General features: G+C 47.1%; 1 protein-coding gene across 1 annotated transcript in view; it reads right to left on the reverse strand.

Annotated features, from left to right (window-relative positions):
• The window catches only part of LOC147748846 (uncharacterized), a 295,887-nt gene that overhangs the window by 95,988 nt on the left and 175,975 nt on the right, over window positions 1–23,924 (reverse strand). Inside the window, exon 5 of the mRNA XM_086964138.1 lies at window positions 381–494. Within this exon, the coding sequence (XP_086820264.1) occupies window positions 381–494 (114 nt within the window). The remainder of the gene's footprint in view (window positions 1–380; window positions 495–23,924) is intronic.

Raw genomic sequence — 23,924 nt, forward strand, 5'->3', positions numbered from 1 at the left:
TTGTTTCACATTTACAGTTGTGTGTTCAAGACGGGTACATACATCTCTTGTTTTATGCTGATTTTCCATCTAAGCTTTTGATTTGTAGAACACATATATATTGCACATACTGCATATTGTGGTAAATTGCATGTACGAGTTTTAATACAAGAAGTAAGGTTCTATATTACAAAGTTGCTTTAATCTCCTAAGCATGCAGAATGTTACTGCTCCAACTTTAATTTTATCCTCTCCAGGTGAGCCTATGATTGTGGGACATCACTTAGCGCAGAAAGGAAAACTTCTTTGTTAATGCATTGTTTGGGAGCAGAAGGACATGAAGTTTGGGCTTGGAGGTAGACACATTTTGACTCTATGAAATATCTTAGATCCATACTCACGTCTGTGGTCAGCGAATTAATCTCTCGCTTTAAGCTTTGGATCTGAAGCTGGTATTCGGTCACCTCCTGCAGGGTCTTCCGGAGAGAGGGTGACTTGGTCTCTGCAGCAGCAAACTGGAAAATAAAAGAACCGTTAGGCTGGTCTTGGATGTTGAAATTCTGAAATAAAATGTGCCTTTTCGAATGCTTAGCAAAGTAATGGAACTTCAAAATGATGACTACACAAGGAAGAGAAAGTGCAAATCAACTCAGCAAAGTCTTGATTAAAAAAAACGCAAGCCCTTAAAGGAGCTTGATAATCTAAATCCCCACCACCTTTTTGAATGAATAGCAGAATTTAGTCTCTAAAAGGATGGAAGAGACACCAAACTGCAGCCCCCTAATCTCCAAGCAGGAGCTGATCCTGATATTTGCGGTGTGTGGGTGTGGTAGCAACATGAGAAGAACCATATCGATATGGACCCTTGCTGAATCAATGCATAGCAAGGCCACAGGCCAAAACTAGACAGAAAAAGCACACCAACAATCTGGCTAAGCGCAACTCCTGGAGAAGTAGCAACTGTGTGTGTCCCTGTCATCTCCGCTATACAATACCAGGATTCCCAGATTTCAGCCAGATCAGCAGTGTTCATCCTTTCAAAGCAGAGGGACCTTTCCTCAAATGAGTCAATTGTTTGTCAGCACCAATCTCATTAATGAAGAACAATCTACAAAGAACTTACAGGGAAATAAAAGTACAAAATAGCAATAAACCTCTGAGACAAGTAAGGGAGGTTTGCTGCAGCATGAATTTAAAGATGTTTGTCAAGGAGTCTCTAACCCTTCCAAGGGAATATTACCTAATGGAGAACGCAGCATCTGGGATTTACGACTGATGGAATGACTTGATTTTACATAGCCGTGTTCCGCTCCGTGTTTTGCTTGTCACCGAGAGCCTGCTGCTGGTCAGTTGATCCACGAGCCGAGAGCCGCCCGCCGCCCGCCGCCCACCGCCGCCGCCCACAGAGACCCGCAGAGACCACTGAAACCATCCCGTCCGCCTTCTCCCCGATCCCGGAGGGGGGGAGACAAGCGGGAAGACAAGCTGCTGGCTGGGCTAAGAAGCCGGGAAACAAAGCGACAAAGCGGCATAGCGGCATAGCGGCCGAAGTTGAAAGAGGCTCGCCCATAACCCCGCCTCTGGCTCGCCCCTGACTTTCGCCCCAAAGTGGAGTGAGCCGCGCAGCAAAAGCAACCGCGGAGAAAACAGCGGAGAGTTTGGCTACAAAAGCACATTACCTGGAGGCAATATCCTCCGCTAAAAATAAACAGAGAGAGATCTTTAAGATCGTAAATAGCTTCAACAGTCCTAGAGTGCTTTCACAGGAGATTCCACCCTCCCTGTCCCTCTGTAATTCCATTGCAAACTATTTTGGAAAAAAATCCTTGACATTGTTAAAGATTTTCCCCAACCGAAGCTCTCCCCGGCCGCTGGGTCCTTCGAAGAGAACCCTAAGGCTGCCAGTTTTAATACTTTCAGCCTCATTACCCTAGAAGAGTCACGCCAAGCTATCTTAGCGAGTAAATCGGGATCCCCCTTTGACCCCTGCCCTCCGACGTTGCTACATGCTCTAGTAGAGGAAGCTAATCCCATCATCAATGGCATTATTAATTCATCACAGTTGTCCGCCGAGATCCCTAGGGAATGGAAACTAGCTGCTGTTAAACCACTACAGAAAAAAACCTTACCTGACCCGACAATCCGGTCCAACCTCCGTCCCATTTCATTACTCCCTCTGCTTTTCAAACTGACGGAAACATTTGTTAATAAACAACTTACTAAATTCCTAGAGGATAATGAGATTCTGCATACCAACCAGTCAGGTTTTAGGTCCAAACACTCGACAGAATCTGCCCTCCTGTTTACAGCAGAGTCCCTGCGAGCCGCCATGGACCAAGGGAAGAAAGCCGTCCTGATTTTGCTTGACTTATCAGCGGCTTTCGATACGGTCTCACACTCCATATTGATTGACCGCCTAGCAAAATCAGGGATAGGGGGAACAGTCCTCACATGCTGGAAAACTTTCTCAGCCAAAGGAGGCAAGTCACCGTATTGGGAGAGTTCTGCTCTGAGGAGAAGGTTATCAACACAGGGGTGCCACAGGGCTCCAGTTTGAGCCCGGTATTATTCAACCTATATATGGTCCCCCTGATTGAACTTATTTCCTCTTTTCAGATCAGCACAATCTCATACGCTGATGATACACAGCTCATCCTAGTACTAGATAGGGAGCTGCCCGGTGCAGAGGAAAATCTTAAAAATTGCCTTGCTGCCATATTTGATTGGATGAGGAGCAATCATCTAAAATGCAATTTGGGCAAAACCGAAATTCTGCCGTTTGGCCATCAAAATCTGTTTTCACCTAAACAGTGGTGGCCCGAAGACACAGAAGCTCCTCCAAATACCATCTCCTCCGCCCGGAACCTGGGCATTAAATTTGACGACTCCCTGTCGTTTAAACAACAGGCAGTGACCGTGGCTGGCACTTGCTTCAACATTATCAGAGGCCTGAGAAAATTCTTTGACCTCCTCCCACTGGCAGCAAGGAAAACGGTGGCGGTTGCACTTATAACATCTAGACTGGACTACTGCAACAGCCTGTATGCAGGAGCAAATAAAACCGTGCGCCACAGTCTGCAGATGGTCCAGCATGCAACCGCCCGCTTGGTCCTGGGCTGGCTAGGAGGTCGTCGGCCTCAGCCGCACTTAATACCCTGCATTGGCTCCCAATCCACAAACGTGTCCTCTTCAAAATACTGGTCATCACATTCAGAGCATTTCACTCACAAGGGCCAAAGTACCTGTCAAGGGGCTTCAAACGCTATCTACCAGCACGGAGCCTTAGGTCCGCTAATCAAAACTTACTGGTGACCCCTAAATTTAGGCTTGCTACTAAAGGGGGAAAGTCCCTTGTTGTCCTGGGTTCCAAGGCATGGAATAAGCTGCCACTCCAGCTTCGGCAACTTCCCACAGAAATCCAGTTTAGGAAAGAATTGAAAAAATGGATTTTCGCCCTTACTGATACTGCCTGTAGAGCTTTAGTTTGAAGTGTATAGGACCCTCCGAACTCCGTTAGTCAGCCGGCCTATTTCCATCTGGCTGGGGTACTTAGCGCCAAGATGCTCCCTGGAGTGGTAGTCGCTCTTTACATGTATGCTTTTACATTACATTACATTACATGGGGCTTGAGAGGGACTGAGAGCTAACAGCCTTCAGCGCCTGCATCGCCTTCATCGTCAGCCAGCCAGCCTGAGGTGAGCTCGAACTACTGCAGAGCCTATTGCAGAATCCATTGCTGATTTACTTGGATCTTTGCCTCCGCCACCATTCTGCTTTTAACCGCTTGTTAACCGGCTAACCTCCGACGGCTGATGTCGCTGCTCCCACCCATTTGCCCGCCTTGCCTGCTCGCTGCCCGCCTCGCTGCCCTGCTCCAACTCTGCTGCAGCTCTCTGTGTTGACGGCGTGTGGGCTCATGGCGTTTTCCCGGTGTCTGTGAGCTGAGAAGGGCAGGGCGGGACAGGAAGGGGAGCGGGCAGACAGGCTGGGGAGCTGGGAATCCTGCAAGCCAGGGGGCGTGAAAAGCGGCGCCCAATTCTTCCAGAGACCACTAAAGTACTAATGCACTAGAGGAAACTTTGAGCCCCACTGGCTACCCGTAACCCCTTGTGGCGACATCTAAGTCTGGAAGGCAAGCTGAGGTACCTCTCCTCTCTGCGGGGGCCTATTGTTGTGCCAAGGGAAACAGCTACAAGGACCACTTATCAGTCCCTCCCCAGCCGTACCTTCTGCGTGCCTGTGTGCCTGCCTGCACTGTCAGCCACACGGGGACCACAGGGATCACAGCTGGGAAATTGCGCTAACAGCGCCAATAGTTCGCATTAACGGTACAAAAGGGGGTGGTAATGGACGGAGCATCTGAACCATTCAAACACTCACACCCAGTCAAAAGATCTGGGTTTAATCCATCACCGTTCTTTAGCCCACTCTGCCACCCCAGTTCAGCCATGGCTATATGCAAATCAGTCTGACCCTGTCCCTCATGGGAACAGTCCAGCCCGAACTGCCAAGCCATGCCTTCCCTGGACCGGAAACAAGCTTCCGAGGACCGGTTTCTGGCATTCCAGCCGTCTTCAGCCCGGCTTGCTTGAATCCATTGGCAAAGAGAGCAAGGGACTCACGTCTGAGCATACCCTGCCACACTTATGGCGGCCAAAAGCGGTACAAAAGGGGGTGGTAATGGACGGAGCATCTGAACTAATCAAACACTCACACCCAGTCAAAAGATCTGAGTTTAATCCATCACCGTTCTTTAGCCCACTCTGCCACCCCAGTTCAGACATGGCTATATGCAAATCAGTCTGACCCTGTGCCTCATGGGAACAGTCCAGCCCGAACTGCCAAGCCATGCCTTCCCTGGACCGGAAACAAGCTTCCGAGGACCGGTTTCTGACATTCCAGCCGTCTTCAGCCCGGCTTGCTTGAATCTAGTGGCAAAGTGAGCAAGGGACTCACATCTGAGCATACTCTGCCACACTTATGGCGGCCAAAAGCGGTACAATAGGGGGTGGTAATGGATTGAGCATCTGAACCAATCAAACACTCACACCCAGTCAAAAGATCTGGGTTTAATCCATCACCGTTCTTTAGCCCACTCTGCCACCCCAGTTCAGACATGGCTATATGCAAATCAGTCTGACCCTGTGCCTCATGGGAACAGTCCAGCCCGAACTGCCAAGCCATGCCTTCCCTGGACCGGAAACAAGCTTCCGAGGACCGGTTTCTGGCATTCCAGCCGTCTTCAGCCCGGCTTGCTTGAATCCAGTGGCAAAGTGAGCAAGGGACTCACGTCTGAGCATACCCTGCCACACTTATGGTGGCCAAAAGCGGTACAAAAGGGGGTGGTAATGGACGGAGCATCTGAACCAATCAAACACTCACACCCAGTCAAAAGATCTGAGTTTAATCCATCACTGTTCTTTAGCCCACTCTGCCACCCCAGTTCAGACATGGCTATATGCAAATCAGTCTGACCCTGTGCCTCATGGGAACAGTCCAGCCCGAACTGCCAAGCCATGCCTTCCCTGGACCGGAAACAAGCTTCAGAGGACCGGTTTCTGGCATTCCAGCCGTCTTCAGCCTGGCTTGCTTGAATCCAGTGGCAAAGTGAGCAAGGGACTCACGTCTGAGCATACCCTGCCACACTTATGGCGGCCAAAAGCGGAACAAAAGGGGGTGGTAATGGACGGAGCATCTGAACCCATCAAACACTCACACCCAGTCAAAAGATCTGGGTTTAATCCATCACCGTTCTTTAGCCCACTCTGCCACCCCAGACGTGAGTCCCTTGCTCACTTTGCCACTGGATTCAAGCAAGCCGGGCTGAAGACGGCTGGAATGCCAGAAACCGGTCCTCGGAAGCTTGTTTCCGGTCCAGGGAAGACATGGCTTGGCAGTTGGGGCTTGACTGTTCCCATGAGGCACAGGGTCAGACTGATTTGCATATAGCCATGTCTGAACTGGGGTGGCAGAGTGGGCTAAAGAACGGTGATGGATTAAACCCAGATCTTTTGACTGGGTGTGAGTGTTTGATTGATTCAGATGCTCGGTCCATCACCACCCCCTTTTGTACCGCTTTTGGCCGCCATAAGTGTGGCAGGGTATGCTCAGACATGAGTCCCTTGCTCACTTTGCCACTGGATTCAAGCAAGCCGGGCTGAAGACGGCTGGAATGCCAGAAACCGGTCCTCGGAAGCTTGTTTCCGGTCCAGGAAAGACATGGCTTGGCAGTTGGAGCTGGACTGTTCCCATGAGGCACAGGGTCAGACTGATTTGCATATAGCCATGTCTGAACTGGGGTGGCAGAGTGGGCTAAAGAACGATGATGGATTAAACCCAGATCTTTTGACTGGGTGTGAGTGTTCGATTGATTCAGATGCTCCGTCCATCACCACCCCCTTTTGTACCGAATAGTTCGCATTAAGGCCGCTGTCCACTCAATTTCACTTGCCATCCTTTGGTTAGTCCTCCAAACCTTGCAAAACTCAGGGCCTGACAGGCCCAAAAATGAGGTCAGGACGGGTCCGAGGAGGCCCAACGGGCAAAGGAGGAATAAAAAAAAAACGCAAACAAACAGCAAAGTCGCTTGAGGAAACTAAAGAGATTTCGCCAGCCAAACTCAAGCCCACGATACAGAGCTTCCTAATCGACATATCATTGGTCAAATCCGCCTCAAACAATTCATACAATATAGCCAAAACAGAAAGGAGCATTAAAACAAAAACCTGCCAAACCTCGTTTCAACCTAAAATCTACACAAAGTTCTGCTTCCTAAAAAATGCGGGGGATACCTTATTTTCAAAGATCAAAGAAGTATCGGGTTTACAATCACCCCTCGAACCATCTCAACTCTCACAACCCTATCAGTTCAGCGGCATACAGCCCTCAAATGCTAATGATAACAGCAATGTAAACCCTAGCTCTATACCTAAATTCTCACCTCAAACAACATCAACTCCCCAGAGCAAAAATTGCCGGTCAGGGGAAATTACAGCATCAGCAGGATCCACAGCCGGAAGGAAATTGATTATAGACGCGAACCTAATCCAAGTACATTGGCCAAACAATGCTAAAGATATGTTATTAGGAACACTAGACAACAGTAAAATTAAAACCTGCGACATCGCCGAGAGCAACAGTATGATTAAAGAAAGAAGCCTTGAGGCTATAAGTTGTCCCAGAGAAATCAATAACAAGGAGGGTGCTGAAAATAAGGATCTATCCCTGGCAACCCTTGGCACTCCTTACAAAGAACAAGAGAAAGGAGAAAAATGGACGGCGAAGATACAAAATAAAACAGACAGGCAAGCGAGCCCAGCTCCAGAGGTGATAGAAATATCCTCTTATCAGGGGAAGGAGGAATGGGAAGACCTCAGCGCTGCATATCCCCAAGACCACAGTAGAAGCAGGACGGCCTCAGACATACGGACCACGACAACTGAAGGCCGCCAGGAACATCTAGCGGAAGCAGGCACGCTAGAGGGGGAACAAAACTGCAAGGGTCCACCAGGAAGTCAAGAAGAAACCCCAAAACATACCAGGCAGGAGAGCGCCTGGCCCAGCCTCCTAAACAGAGTACAACTCCTGGTGGAAGACCTTCACTACCAATCGGAGAGAAAATGGACGTTCATTAACGTTATTAGATGCATTAGCCGTGTTTGTGGTTGCCATAGATGGGAAGCTGGGTACACTAAACACGCTTCTCCAAAGCAAACTTGATCATCTTCAAGACGCAAATAGGACCATCAGCAGTGGGTGCGGATGCGGCCCAATCGTCGATAAATTATCTACTCTTCCAACATTACTGACCGACCTGTGCACACAGCTCAAAAGACCTGCTCAGCAAAGCTGTATGCCGGGCTTGGACACACAAGGACATCTAAAAACAAATGACACCAAAACTGCTCCCTCCAAACAAACAGAGGTTTTTTTTTAATTTTTTTATTAAAAACTTTATTGTGCATGTAAATATAGTTACACTTACGGGCCTACAACCACAGGGGCCGGCCGCTAGACAAGGCAATAGCAATCAACATTTACCACAATTCCATCGCCGACATCCTAGAGGTACGGCAGTAGTGCAGGATAATGTTCGTAGCAACACAGGTTGGAGCCAGGATACAATAGTATTTTGTTTTTTATAAAAAGAACAAAGTAAAGGAACGAAACAAGTCTCAAGGCCAAAGACATTGAACATGAAGTTGCGCTTGTACGGGGGGGAGCCTCAATTGCAAGATGAACAAATTTGTAGACAGTGGAGTTGGTTCGGGGGGGGTCAGTGGGGAGATCAAAAAGCAGTAACAAATAAGAATTAGACAAGGAATGCCGGATCAGGGGGAGAAGGAGGTGTCTGGAGTATCTTCGAACAGGGGTGTGCATATGTTCCCTCGATAGGTGTTCCACTGACTCCAAATTGCAGTCCACGCCCTAGGCTTGCCCCTAGCCAAATACGCAGTCTTCTCTCTGAACATACACCAATCCATATTTTCCTTCCATACTGCCACGGTGGGCAGCCGCCGGGAACCCCACAGCTGCGCAATATCTCTCTTTGCGATCATGTTCCCAAGGGCCGCCCACCGAGTCTGGGCGACGTTGTAATCATTCGGCTCCCACACATTCAACATACATCTCCGGGCCTCAGGCAGCAAAGCAATCCCGGTGACACACTCCATCACAGCATGCACTCGATTCCAAAATGCGGCCACCTCCCGGCATTCCCAAATGATATGGAGGAAAGTAGCACTCAATCCACAGCCACGCTTGCATAACCCATCCGCAGAAAAACCCATGGAGACCAACCGAGGACCAGTGACATACACACGATGAAGGATTTTAAGCTGGACGATGCGGAGACGGCGGGAATGGCCACCTCCTATGGGGAAGATAGTGCGGACTGCCAGTCTTTATCGTCCAGTTCCAGCCTGTCTCCGGTCCATGCCTCCCTGAGGCGTACGAGGAGATCCGCCCGATTGTTAATCAATTTTTTTATATATTAGTGAAATCGTACTATCGGGCAGATGACCATCGAGTATACGATCTTCCAGCGGGGAGGATTCAGGAATGTTGGGATCGGAGGCGAAGACCGGGGTCAAGGCATGACGAACCTGCGCATACCTAAAAAACTCCCTGTCACTCAGTTCATACTCAGTCTTTAATGTCTCAAAAGTCTTGACAGCACCCTTAACCCAAAGGTCACCCACTCTACTAATTCCGATCATGTCCCATTTCTCAAAACCTTTCGTTGTCCAGAGGCATCCCAATCTCTCTGAAGCATACAATGGAGTCGCACGTGTCAATCGATCCTTCCAACCCAAGGCAGCAGTTGCGTCACACCAGACCCGCACAGCAATCTTAGTGGGTCTTGTTAAAGTTCTACCTGCTCCCTTAGAATAGAGCGCCCTGTTGAAATTCCCACCCGGCAAATGATACTTATCCATCTCAAATGCCGGGTTTGGGCTGGGTGCATACGTCGCGTGATTAATCGCGCTCAACTGGGAGGCCCAATAGTACCGCCTGATATCCGGGAGCGCCATGCCCCGTCATACCAGGGGAGGGTTAGCTTAGCGAGAGCAATTCTTGCACGCCCATCCCAGATAAGCCGCCTCTGTAAGCTTTCCACCTCCCGGAAGTAACTCGCCGGGATGGTATCGAGCGAGTTCTGAAGTGCATACAAAAACCGTGGCAGGGACATCATTTTAAAGAGCGCAGCACAACCGAGCGGCGACAATGGCAATTTACACCAACGAACCACGTCAAGCTTCAGCCTCTGGAGAGGGGGGAGCAAATTACGCTCATAACGAGCAACAGGTTCCAATGATATAAAGATCCCCAGATATTTGAATCCCGTGTGTGAAACCTGAATGGGAAACCTACGCGGCAAGGGGGGAAGACCACCCGAAATCACATAAACACAGGATTTGGTCCAGTTGATTACTAGACCTGAATTCTTGCCAAACGAGGTAAGAACATCGAACAAGACGTTAAGCAATTTCCGGGGGGAAGTAAGGTATAAAAGGATGTCGTTCGCATAAAGCGAGATCCGGTCTTCAAAATCGGGAGTCCATTGAATACCTTTTATCGAAGGCTCCCAGCGGAGCCAAGCCGCGAGGGGCTCCAAGGGTAGCGCAAAAAGCAAGGGAGACAGCGGGCACCCCTGTCTCGTACCCCTCCCAAGAGTGAAGGAATTAGATACCCGGCCGTTAACGACCACCTGAGCCAGAGGTTCCTTGTATAACAGTTTCACCCACCCGATAAACTCCGAACCGAAACCAAATTTCGCGAGGGCGGCCCAGAGATAAGGCCATTCAATAGTATCAAAGGCCATCGTGGCGTCCAAGGACGACAAGATGGCCGACTCTTGAAGTGACCCTGCCCTCGCGAGAACACCATGCAAGCGCCGCAAGTTGAGTGCGGTGTTACGGTGCGGGATAAAACCAGATTTGTCTGGATGGATCAGGTCAGCAATCACCGTAATCAAACGGTTAGCCAGAACTTTAGCTAAAATTTTGGGTTCAGCGTTCAACAAAGAGATGGGCCTGTAAGAGGAGCAACGATCCCGAAGCTTGCCCTCCTTGGGAATTACCACAATTGTAGCCAATTGCTGGTCACAAGGGAGGGCGCCAAGGTCTCGTGATTCCATGAACATTTCTCGGAGATATGGTGCCACTGTATCAGGGCGCAATTTATATAGTTCGATGGGCAAACCGTTCGGGCCCATGGCCTTGCCAGAGCGAACAGAACGAATAGCGACCGCAATCTCGTCCGCAGACAAAGGAGCTTCCATCAAGTCACGGTCCACCTCCGATAGGTACGGCAACGTAATATCGCGTAGCAACAAATGGGAGTCTTCCTCATCCCTATCAGACACCGGGGAATACACAGTACAAAAATAGTCCGCAAAGCACTCCACAATCTCGCTCGGTTCAGTCACACACTCGTCGTTCAAATTCCGAATCACGGGGACCACACGATTCGCCCTCTCTTTCTTATCCAGCCACGCAATCAACTTACCCGCCTTGTCCCCGACATCATACAACCTACCCTGTTGCTCCCTGTGCATTGTTTTGGCAGCATCCGTGACAAGGGACTTATAATCCAGCTGCTTTTGAGTCTATCATGGGTAACACCTGATTCTAAGTCATTCTCCAGGTCGGCTATTTCGGCCTCAAGACGCACAACCTCTTGATTCTTAGTTTTCTTAACGTCAGAAATCAAGGATAAGGCCTGCCCACGAATGACAGTCTTGAAGGCTTCCCACAGTGACACAGATGAGGACACAAACCCCTCGTTTTCAAAGAAGTATTGATCTAGGGACTTTATCAAACTGGCGCGGATTTTGGGATTACGCAAGTACCAGGGGTTTATGGGAGCGACACGCCCCGCGCTACTCACTCCAGCATCCATACAAAGCCACACTGGGGAATGGTCTGAAATGCCCCGGGCAAGGTGTCGAATCCCTCTGTTTGAAGGGGACTGGGCAGCAGGCATAAGGATGTAATCAAGCCTAGAGAGACTTCCATGAGCCCCAGAGTGGAAAGTGTACTGACTCTGCATTGGATGCATCAACCTCCAGCCGTCTACCAGACCAAAAGTGTCCAATAATCCACTAAGCCATGACTGGGATTTGAGAAGATCCCTGGGGGGATGACGATCTACGGTACCAGAAACAATCGAATTAAAATCCCCGCCCATAACCAAAATACCCTCAGGAAGTCCCAGCACAACTCGCCCAATATCTGAAAAAGTAGAGGTCTGGAGGCCCGAGGGAACATATATGGTGAGCAACGAAACAGTCCTACCCTCCCATCTGCCAGTGAGGGCGGCGTAGCGCCCCCTGTCGTCAAGAAGTACATCGTCTATCTCCAGGGGGAGAGAGGACCGAACAAGAATGCCCACCCCCCTAGAGCCAGTGGTGAAACCAGAGTGTGCAGCAAGGCGATAACCCCACCTATTCATGGCGTGACACGTGTTGCCCACCAGATGTGTTTCCTGTAAAAGAACTACATCGGAGGACAGTCAACGCAAAAATTGTAGCACCACACCCCGTTTTATCCTGTCACCCAACCCATTAACATTCCGATATATTACCCTCAACCCACTACCCCCCATTTCAACAAGTGATGCAGAACTCACCCCACAAAAAGCACAACATTCGAGTCATGGAGAAAAACAATACGTTGCCTTGAAGAAGAAAAACAAACTTACAAACAACCCTCCCCACCCCCAACCGAATCCCGTTACAACTCCCCCCTCCCTGCACCCCTGCATTAGACTAGAAAGCCACCCCAACTTGCAGTGTGCCTGTCGCCCTACCATTACCCAATCTACAAAAAGACCCTGGAGGAGGAAAGAGACCCACCACCCCGCCACCCTCGGGCACACAACAATGAACTACAAAAATAAAGAGGTTATAGAACCCAGCTGCACAAAGTCAAATGTTCGGAGATCAGGGGCTGAGTCATCGTTTCTGTTCCGGCTCACCACCCTCGGCACCATCAGGGCGCTCAGTTCTGTCGTTCCGGGCAGGCACAGAATCCAGCCAGTCACTCACATTCTCTGGTCGGTCGAAGAAAAATATCCGGTCCTTGTACTCCACACGAAGCCTGGTGGGAAACAGCATCGCATATTTCAATCTCAAGTCTCGGAGTCTGCGCTTCACACCCTGAAAACCCATCCTCTGTCTCTGGACAAGTTGAGTGAAATCCGGGAAGAAGTTGACTGTTGAGTTTTCGATTTTTTTTCCGGGCCGCTCACCCTCGAGGCCTGCAGGATAACATCCCGGTCTCTGAAGTGAAAAAGCTTGGCAATGATAGGCCTTGGAGGGGCTCCCGGTTTCGGCTTTCCACCCGGAACGCGATGGGCACGCTCCACTGCAAAGAACTTGCTCAGTCCCGTAGGGGCAAGATGGTCCAGAACGAGGTCTTCCACCAGGAGGTCCATCGAATGATTCTCAGGGTTTTCCGGGACACCTATGACGCGGAGGTTGTTGCGTCTTGCCCGATTCTCGAAATCCTCCAGTCGATGAGACATGAGATCATTGGTGGACTTCAAGTTGCCAATCTCAGTCTGAAGTTCGGAAACATCAGCCGTGAGGCTAGAGGTCTTCAAATCTAACGATTTCACCTTCTCGTTGGTTTTAGACAAATCGGCTATGATCAAGGTGACGTCGATAGCAACCGTGTCGATTTTGTGAGCTAGAGCCTCATACTGTTGGCCGATGGTCTCCTTCATGCCAGCGATGGCGCTCATGATGTCGCGAAGAGACGGATCAGTAGGCACGGTGGAATCGTCCCTGGCGTCCTCCGGGGTACGGCTGGTGACACCGGGGGATCCTTTAGGTTGTGTATACCGATCCATGACATTGGTTTGGACCGACCCCCCGCGAATATGCGCCTTAGTTTTCCGTTTCTCAGCGTCGCCCCTCGCCGCCATACTGGGAGATGAGCCCCGGAGGGGCCCATGAGACCTGGTGAAAATGGCTGCCTGCGGGCAAGTCACCAAAATTCTACAACAGCAGGCTCGTGCGGCCGAGGCGAAGATGTAGTTCAACATAGCTGTGTAGAGGAGAGAAGGCACACTCTGATACAACAGAGCCTGGGTGGATCTCCAACAGAACGGAACTGTCGCGCCGTCAGACAATGCCAGGACCCAAAAGTGAAACCGAAAGTCGATGCAGGGCTACTGGGGGAAGACCCCTCAGCCGTTGTTGTTCAACTCCATCCCGGGCGTGCCAACTTGCCGAGTCCCCGGCTTACCAAGAGGTGGGCCTTGAAAGTTCGAGTGAGCGTAACTTCGGTTCCCAAAGTCCAAATCAGAATTTTAAAAGAGCAAAGTGATCAGCAGAGGTTCATCTTCAAGAGCCCATCTGAAGATTCAGGATAACGTCAGGATAAATTGCAAAGAGTGGCGAAGGTCCCGGGAGCTCTGTGCTCACACGGCCATCTCTGACGCTCGCGTAGCTCCTCCTCAAAACAGAGGTTATTGAAATAGGAACATCTGGTGTAGAATTAGAAACCGCAAGAAACACTGAACTGCCGGGCACAGGCACACAAGGTCATCCTAAAAAGAATGATCTACCAAAAAGGATTGAGGCCAACGAAATTGGACCAACGGTCTCTTTACTCACGGATACTATGGACGAAGACAACGCAGACTTAAAAATGAACGCCAAACAGAGGCGAGCAAAAAAACGCAAAGGCAGGAAATATAAACTTTGCTCAAAACGCGAAGGATTTACACAACTTTTTGGGCAAGTTATTGCTGCAGAGCAAACTACCCCCCAACCTGGGGGAGAGACAAGAACACCCAAAACCCCAGGGGAAGAAACAACATCAAATCAAACTTCCAACAAAGGGGGACATACAACTGTGTGCTTGGAAAAGCCAGCCACCACCAAATACGAGGAACAAGAAGCCCCTGCTCTCCATAGCAAACTCAAATCCTTTTGTCCACAGCCATCTGGGAACAGCACAACGCCTACCAATCTTGACCTGTCAAAGGCACTAAAAAACAACACGAAGCCCAGTTCCAATCCCACGCAAAATATAAAACAAGGAACACCTTTGGGTGCAAGGGGTACAAGGGATGGGAATAAGCCGGGGCTCTCTAACCAAAGTAATGTCACAGGACTGACGGATAGCCAACTATTCGCCATCACCCAAGCAACCGCGCCAATATACATACGGACAGATCATATAACACTAGATCCGACACCCGTAAATCTGTCAGACAATACGCACCGCCCCCCGTGGGACGGGGAAAACCACAAAAAAATCAGAATTTCCTGCCTTTGATCAGCGCGCTCACGATCAAGCTCTGGGCGTGGCAATCAATATTGACGCACATCAAGCAAAAGCAAGACCAATACAATGTGCGGATCTGAAATTATCAACCAACACCTACAAAGGAAGCTGGGCTACAAATGATCAAGGGAAAACTCCAGATGCCATTTGGTTTAACCCAGACTTCATCTCCAAAGGAAGACACGACATACTTAACAGAGGCAACATTCTACGGCTGCTATCCCACATCCCCTCCCTGGCAGACGTGGTAAGCTCAGACCTGGTTTCGGTCGAATTCATAGATGAAGAAGGTACGGGTAGGGAAGCAATGAAGGCGACCTGGGCCTCCGGAGCAACATCGCAGAAAATTCTATCTGAAGCTGAGGTATTTAAAAACTGGGGCATTACGATAAAACCATACATAAAGCCAGGATACCCGGATATACTAAATCCAGGAGTGAAGCCGGAGTTGAGGGAAAACGCAAACAGCCTCAGAACCTCGGTTCCCAGAGGTGCAGTAGGGCCTTGTGGAACAGGCAAAGATGACCATATCGAAAACACTCGTTGGACAGGAGCCGATAGGGTAGCTCCGACTGAGCTGCCAGATCAAAGAACGACGGAGCAAGGTTCTGGAAAACTATTAACTCCCTTACACGAACAGCAAATACCGGGGTTTCATCTAACATCACAGAGGAAACATGGGCATTCTTCCTTGGCAATCATTTCAATCAAGACTTGCCCAATAATCAGGACCTATCAAAGATTAAAACGACAACAGACCACAAAGCTGACAACGCAAAACCAACGCAACTGCACAAAAATATCAAAGACAGTTATGAACTAACCAATCCCCCAAAACTGCAACATAACATCAAACGCCAAATCAAAAAAGGCAGAAGGGAAGGAGCCCCGGGACCAAATGGGATCCCGCCAATCCTTTATAAACAAGACGTGGATAGCTGGGAAGCAGCACTTGAACCCCTTTTCCTGGAGATCAGGAACTTCAACATCTTGCCAGGCTCCTGGAAGGGTTCTATCATCTCCCCTATATATAAGGCAGGCGACAGGGCCCACCTACAAAACTACCGACTAGTGGCCCTAATTGATAATGAGGCGAAGTACTTCGCAGGCATATTGCTGGAGGAGCTACAGGCATGGGCCACAAAGAAATCTTTAATACCGGTCAATCAGACAGGCTTTGTCAAATCAGTGGGCACTATGACCAACATCCTAACTATGAGCATGCTAATAGACAAGGCAGAAACAAAAAAAATGCCCCTACACTTCTGTTACATAGACTACAAAGCTGCTTTTGACCACATCAACCGGAACATCTTATGATCAAAACTAAACGGCTGGGGGATCTCAAAACCATTGTTGGACTTGCTGATAAATCTGCATACGGAGACTTGGGTACAGATAAAGGTGGGGGACGGTTCATTGCTGTCGAGGCGCATACAGACCAACAAGGGTCTCAAGCAGGGCTGTGTCCTGGCCCCCACTTTGTTCAACCTGTACCTAGGTGATCTGGTACCAATTTTGAACAACTGTAACTCCCATGCTCCCAAATTAGGAGGGCTGCAACTACCATGTCTCTTATACGTGGACAACATAGTCCTAATAAGTCACACCAAGGTAGGGCTGCAAAACCTTGTGAATACGACTCAGAGCTACTCCAAGTCAAACGATCTAACAATAAACCTTGAGAAAACCCAAACGATGACGATTAGCAAAAGTAAAAAGAAACTTCTTTCGTGGTTCTGGAACAACTCTCGTATTAAAGATACGTCGACAAACAGATACCTAGGCGTGAAGATTGATGTTGATGGTCGATTCAGTGTGCAAAGATCAAGCATCAGAGGAAAAGGACTAGCACTGGCAATCTCTTTAAAAGCACTCAACAATAAACTATCTGGCCCTTCTCTAAAACCTTTGATACAAGTTATTCGTGCCAAATTGTTGCCAACTATTACCTACGGGAGCAAGGTGCAGCGAGGCAGAGACGCAACAACACTTGATAGCACGATTACAGCTGTCTTCCCAAGCGAACCTCTCCATCGCAGATTAGGTTGGAGTTTGGTATCCAACGACAGCTCCTGGCAAGACAGGGGGCCTATATTTGCGCATAGGATAAAGTGAGGAAATCTGCACAGGGAACACTGAACAATTATCTGTGGAGGGAGCTAGAGCAGCATCCAACCTCACCAGCAGCCAAGTATTTGGCAAACAGTCTTGTAAACACTGGGTTGAAAAAGCTCTAGACCACCCCCACAAATCATATAACACTCAAAAACCTGGTCAAGAAGTCAATCAAACAACTGTCATGGGTTCAAGAAAAAGTTGACTTCTCAAAAAGAACGCACGCTTGGATGATTCTAAACTCGTATTCGGCAATAGCTCCTCAGAACCATCTCGGCTTGGGCTACGCCAAAACTACCAAAATGTGCTTCCTAAGGTACCGGTTAGGTCTGCTACCCTGCATTCAGCATTTTCCACATTGGTTAAAAGAGAAAGCAGGCACGTTATGCAGGCTATGTGGTGTTACACAAGAGGACATGCTACACTTGCTATGCTCGTGTGAGAAAATGCTAGACGATCGGAAACTCCTGCTGAAGCGCCATTTCATCCGATACGGGATATGCACACGAAGGAATGCAGTTCTCACCTGTTTTTCATCTCAGGATCCCCAGCTGAGCTGCAGCCTGGTAAAATTTATAAAGGCAGTGGAAAAAAAAATGCCCAGAACCGATTTTTAACAGCTTTTAAAATAAAAACTATCGCCACTGCCAAAGTATCTCTTGCGTGAAAAATAAAAGGACAATACACCTTATTACCAGTAAGAACAGAACAGCAATGTCCATGCTATGTTTTTAAAATACATGTCATTTTATATTTTTTTTTATATATTCTGCTTTTGTATTGGATTGGTTTTAATTAACTGTGCTAATAAAATACTTACTTACTTACTTACTTACTTACATAGTAAGATTATTATATGAAATGTAAATATTGGTTTGCATGACCATGAGTAGTACTGCAGACAGCTCGGAAGTTGCATATCTTTCAGAGCAACTTCTCTTGATTAATCAGACAGCATGTATGAGGGTGCTTTGAATGGACAAATACGCCTCAACTCTTTGGCATAGGTTTTTAACATGACTTCTTTACTTTTGATGCCTTGAATGCTGAGTGGCAGTTCAGCCTTTGTATCATATGGGTTGTGAAACACATGTTATGGTGCAATTGCTCAGCATTATGCATTTTGAAAAATAGGTTTTGTCCTGAAGAAGGAGGGCCTTAGTTGTTTGGGCTCTGAAACATTGACATATGGACCCAGGGAGGGAGATGAACTGATGCAGTGGTCAAATTTAATGCTCTTTAAACAAACTAAATGTACTTATACTAAAAGAGGAAATATTATAATAATCTATTCCTGTGCCACTTTTTTGGCATAGTTATCAGCTTGGTCTTTTTTAAATGTTCCCTTCTATAAATCAACAGAATTTGATCTTTGATGGATATGAAAGATCAAATGATAAATCATGCCTGGTAATTTTTGTGGGCTTTTTTATGTTGAATTACTATGTTTGGCTACAACATAACCTATGAAGGAAAAAAGATAAAACAATAAATTAGTTATATATTTAACTTATATGCAGGTTGTTCTGAATACTAATTCCATCAGATGTAGAAACTGAGATTCTTCGTATCCACTCTGATAGCCGTTACTCCAGGCTATAAAACTGTCACACATAATCACACTGGTAAAAGAGGAGGAGGACAACCTGTTATCTTCAATTAAACAATAAGTCTCACTAAAGCTGACAATATTTACGAACAAGGTTGTGAGGCCCTCATCACCAGATGCAACCCTATGCCAACTTCCGCCTGTAACTTGTCCGACTTTACAGACCACCACCTAGCAATACAACATCCCCAGACACGTTTCTAGACACAGTTTCAGACCTTATGACAACTAAACTCTATCCTATGCATCCTTGGTGACCTAAATATATTGTATGCTAAACCCAATATGCCGCATCAATGAACTATCATCAATGGCCTAGACATGCTGAAACTACAGATCGTCCACAGACCCACACACATTGCTAGACACATCTTAGATATACTTTTTGCAATACAGGACTAGTTACCTTTCAAAGAATTACTCAAGTCACATGGTCAGACTACCATCTGGAAGCTTTCCAACACAAAACACCATAAATCACAACACCGAAGGCAACCACATATCGACCGTGGAAGAACCTCAATTTTGAATACTTAAAAACACAATCAACATCCAACACAGATCTTGACACAGTAATTCAGTTTATAAACTTTAGGAGTGGCTCCAGAAAGCTTTTGATATCCTAATACCACTAAGACAACAAAAAAGGACAAAAGAAAACAGCACCTTGGATGAATGCAGTACTAAAAAAGATAAAACACCAAACTGCAAAGCTGCAACACATCTGGCTCAAAATAAATCACAATCAAGACAAACTCTGCCAACACAAACTTAACCGAATATTTAACGCAACTATCAAACAAGCTTTAAAAAAAAACACTATTCATACAGAATTCAAAAAGCTAAATGTGCAGATAAAGAATTTTACAAAAGTTCTCACTAAATTTCGTTATCTGAAATGCATAGAAGGAACTCATCCCATTTCTCAAGAATTTACTGACATGCTGGCAAATCATTACACAACCAAAGCAGACATATTGGACTCCTATTTAAACACAAAGGAAAACCAACGGCACCAACGCATTTCCAACAATCCCCTCCAAGAGTAGGGTAACCCCCCTCTACATTCTTTCAAACAACTATCAGAAACTGAATTTATGAATCTTGTCAAAGCGCTCAGGCCATCCAGCTACCCTTTTGACCCTTGTCCACCACACATCTTCAAGAACATTATTCAAACTACCTCTGATGTGACACATGTCAGAACAATCCTTAATAATTCTTTAACCATACGAATCATTCCAGAAGATTTACAAAAAACACATACATACTGTAAAATCAAGTAAATAATCAAGGAAGGAGGTTTCAGGATTGAAACATAAGCAGGTTTATTCCAAGAGTAAAGGTCCCATCCATCCAGCAGGCTGTGTCAGGTTAACTGACTTACACTAGTCCAACAGTCAGAGCATAAGGTTCCATCACCATGGAGCTACTCAAATAGATACAGTGTATGGCATGCTTATGGAAGAACACAGGTACATTAAGCACAATACGACACACCTTCCCTCTTCATAATAAAAGAAAAAAAACAAAATGCAAGAGATACAATGAAGAAACAGAAGATTTAAAATCACATAAATTGTTCCATTGAAATAGTCTTTAAAATTTGAGGGTTGTTTTGTGATTCTTCTTTCTCTTGGAGGACTCACAAACTTATTTTCACTTCCTTAAGACGATGTTTTTGAAAATGGTGATGCAGAATCTGAGAAGTGAGTATTGCTTGCACTATGACTTAAAAATTCTTCCTTATAACAACAACCCTATTGAGGTTCCAAATGCGAGAATCTTCAGTATTATGGCATTGGTTAAAACTTGAATCACTTTGTGGGGTACTGAAATAACTTCGATGCCTTTCTCCCAAAAGGAGCTCTAATCATAACACAGTCGCCTACTTTCACAGGAGTAACCTTCACAGATTTCTTTGAATCATAAGTTTGCTTTCGAGCTTCAATTTTTTCAGCCTCTTTGACCCTCCATTTGTCATCAGAAACAAATGCCCCTCTTTCTGATGTAGCCATGTTGACCCAATTGGTCAACAAGTCGAAAGGAGTCTTCCCAATGACAGCATACGGAGAAAACCTGTAAATTTCAACATTTTTTATTCAGCTCCTTTCTCCAGTTCAAGGTATTCTGTTTAGCCATGGCAATGGTTTCCTTAAGAACGCTATTGAAGCGCTCCACTATGCCATTTTGTCTCGGGATGATATAGGGAACACTTTTTATGTTTAATAGAGCAACTTCTTAAAAATTCTTCCATTTCAGTGGAGACAAACTGGACACCATTATCAGTTAATAAGATCCCAGGTAGTCCTTCCCTACCAAACATTTCTTTGAGAAACAATATAACATGTTTTGTATCAATGCCTCTAGTAAGCTTAATTTCGGCCACCTAGAATACATATCATGATGTACAAACACATAAACATTACCTCCATTTCCTTGTATGGGGCCCAAAATGCCAAGTGCTATCTCTTTCCATGACCTCAACATGCAGATCCATTCTGGGCCACCAGTAATTTAGTCTAAGTCTTTCTTTTGTTTTTGACATGCCTTGGTGCCCTTGATGAGTTAAAGCCAACAAATATTGACGAAGCACTATAGGAGGAAAAAGCCTAGTCCCTCTAAATACTAAACCATCTCTCACCGAACGTTTATGTCTGACATTCCAATACTTTTCACAATCTCCCTTAATTTTTCTTCTCCAATCTTCCTTAAGTAACAAGGATAGTTCTTGTAACTCTTTGTCCGAGGCACACTCTTCGTACCATTTGCTTTCTTTCACACCGTCACACTCCACATTACACACCCATTCATTTAGTTAATCTTCTTCAGCATCAGATTTATCACTTTCACATGGTACCAATCTTGAAAGAGTATCTGCTATTGTATTTTTGTCTCCAGGCAGATATCTCACCTCAAAGTCATAGCCTTGAAGTGCAACAACCCATTTGGAGATTCTGCTTGAAATTGCATCTATACCTTTCTTTTTAAAGACTTTACATATGGGGTTTATGGTCTGAACGTACAATAAACTTGGTTCCCCACAATCAATTTTTGAGTTTCTTCACGGTCCAATGCACCGCAAGGGCCTCCCTTTCAATAACTGAGTAGCGTAACTACACTCCTCAGAGACTGTTTGAAAGGAACAGTATGACATCTTCATTACTGCCATCTTCTTGTTGCAAAACTGCTCCTAATCCTTTCATACTCGCATCAGTGATAAGAACTGATTTCTTGGAGGGATCAAAACTTCTCAACTTGGGTGTACTTTTAAGCATTTCTTTGATTTCTTTTAATTCAGACTCGCACTTGTCAGACCACATGTAGTCCACTCCCCTGCACAAAAGCATTCTCATATTGACACACCTGCTAGCAAAACCCTTAACAAATTTGCTGTAATATTCAGCCATCCCGAGGAACTTAATGAGCTCCTCCTTATTGGTTGGGGACGCTAACTTTTGTATGGTATCTACCAAATCACACCGTTGTATAGCTTTTTGGGTCCGTAGTGTAATTTTCCCGATTCATGCCCTTATATAGGTATAAATTGCCATATCCTTATATAGGCATAGAAATCATAACCATATTTAGACATAGCTCATACAGTCCAAATACGGCATGGCTACTTCCACTAGTTCCGAAAATCCACAACGATTTCTTGGAAAACTCGGCTTCAGCAGTTAGGGACATCCCCTTGCTTGAATATTGATTTGTCCAAGAACTCATGGAGTTTTCAAAAAACTGAGACTCCTGGATGATGTGAGCTCCTCCTGAGCACCTCGCGCTGCACAAACCCCCGGGAGGACAGCTGATCAAGACGCTGCCACCGGAGAGGGTTTGTTTACTCTCGACGCCATTGACCTTGGCCACGCCCACCGGACAGGCCACACCCCCCCGCGTACACATCCTGACTACAGCCTATAACAATGTGCCTCTTCAGGAAGCGCAGCGGACGAGTGCAGCGGGCGCGACGAATGCGCGCCGAAGGCGCGCATAAGGCAAGCTCGTCTGCGCTCGTCCGCGCCGAGTCTGGGCCAGGGGCCATACCTCTTACCACCCAGGCAATCCAGACCCTGGCCTACAGCTCGGCTGCCCTCCATGATTTGAGACCTACGGTACATGACTGTCGAAGGTATGCTCCTGACACCACACCCCTCCCTGTCAACTGTCTAAAATGCACTGCACCCCTCCCCACAAGGCACAGAAAACTCCCACGCCACGAATACCGTATGCTTCTCTTAAATTGCCGATCCCTCCCCAAACACAGGCTGGAAATATCCCTTTTACTAGAAGAACGTAAATCAGACGCACTGTTTCTCACGGAAACATGGTTAACGGCTGATTCTGACCCCGATGTGGTTGCCGCCCTTCCTGCCGGCTACCAAATCACTCGTCAAGATCGCCCAGATGGCAGAGGGGGAGGACTTGCAATTATAGTAAAAGATCAATATCGCTGCCGGCCCATAACGGAAAACATTCCAGACTGTGAAAACTTAGCTTTCGCGCTGGAGTTTTCCCCCAATCACTGTCTCTCGGGCACCTTGATATACCGCCCACCCGGCCCTCCAAAACTCTTTCACAGCAGTCTCCCAGCAACGATAGCACCCCGTATCTGCACTGCTGCCAATTTCGTCGTGATAGGCGACCTTAATCTACACTTTGACTCTCCAGCAGATGTAACGGCCACTACCTTAACTGACGACCTGGCCGCACTACAACTCAGTCAACGAGTGAATACTCCCACCCACACAAAGGGACACCTGTTGGACCCTGTGTTCAGCAATTGTGCAGAACTTTCGACCGACCCCCCTCTTCCCCTCCCATGGACCGATCACTCCTTGGTGCCCTTCACCTGGTTCACTGAGAAACCCATTCCCACCACCCCCTCGATTAGATACGCGAGATCGTGGGCGCGGATACAAGTAGACCAGTGGACAAGTAAACTAGTGGAAAACCCTCCCTTAAACAATGAAGACCCTTGTCTGGCAAACGAGGAATACGAAAACTGGATTCTGCATTCTCTTGAGACCATTCTCCCTCTCAAGAAGTCCTCGGCTAAACGTTCCCTTAAAACAGCCCCATGGTACACGGAAGCCCTTAGAGATAAAAAGCGACACTGCCGGAAAGCAGAAAGAAAATGGCGTGTGACCTACGCTACGGAAGACAAAACCCGATATCGGGAAGAAATAAAAACTTACAAAGAGCAGATAAAAACTGCCCAAACAGAATACTTCTCGAACAAAATCCTTAACTCAACCCCCAAATCGAGGGAAATCTTCCAAACTCTGCAGGCCCTGATTAAACCTCCCCCCCCCAGTGCTGGTAGGAAAGGAAGAATATATTTTGTTCACTTTGGCCGAGAAGAATTCAGCTAGGTTGTTACATTGGTCGGTTGATTTCTCCTCATGAACACTGGG

The sequence above is a fragment of the Lissotriton vulgaris genome, chromosome 1_1 (assembly GCF_964263255.1).
Source record: "Lissotriton vulgaris chromosome 1_1, aLisVul1.2, whole genome shotgun sequence".
Lineage (NCBI taxonomy): Eukaryota > Metazoa > Chordata > Amphibia > Caudata > Salamandridae > Lissotriton > Lissotriton vulgaris.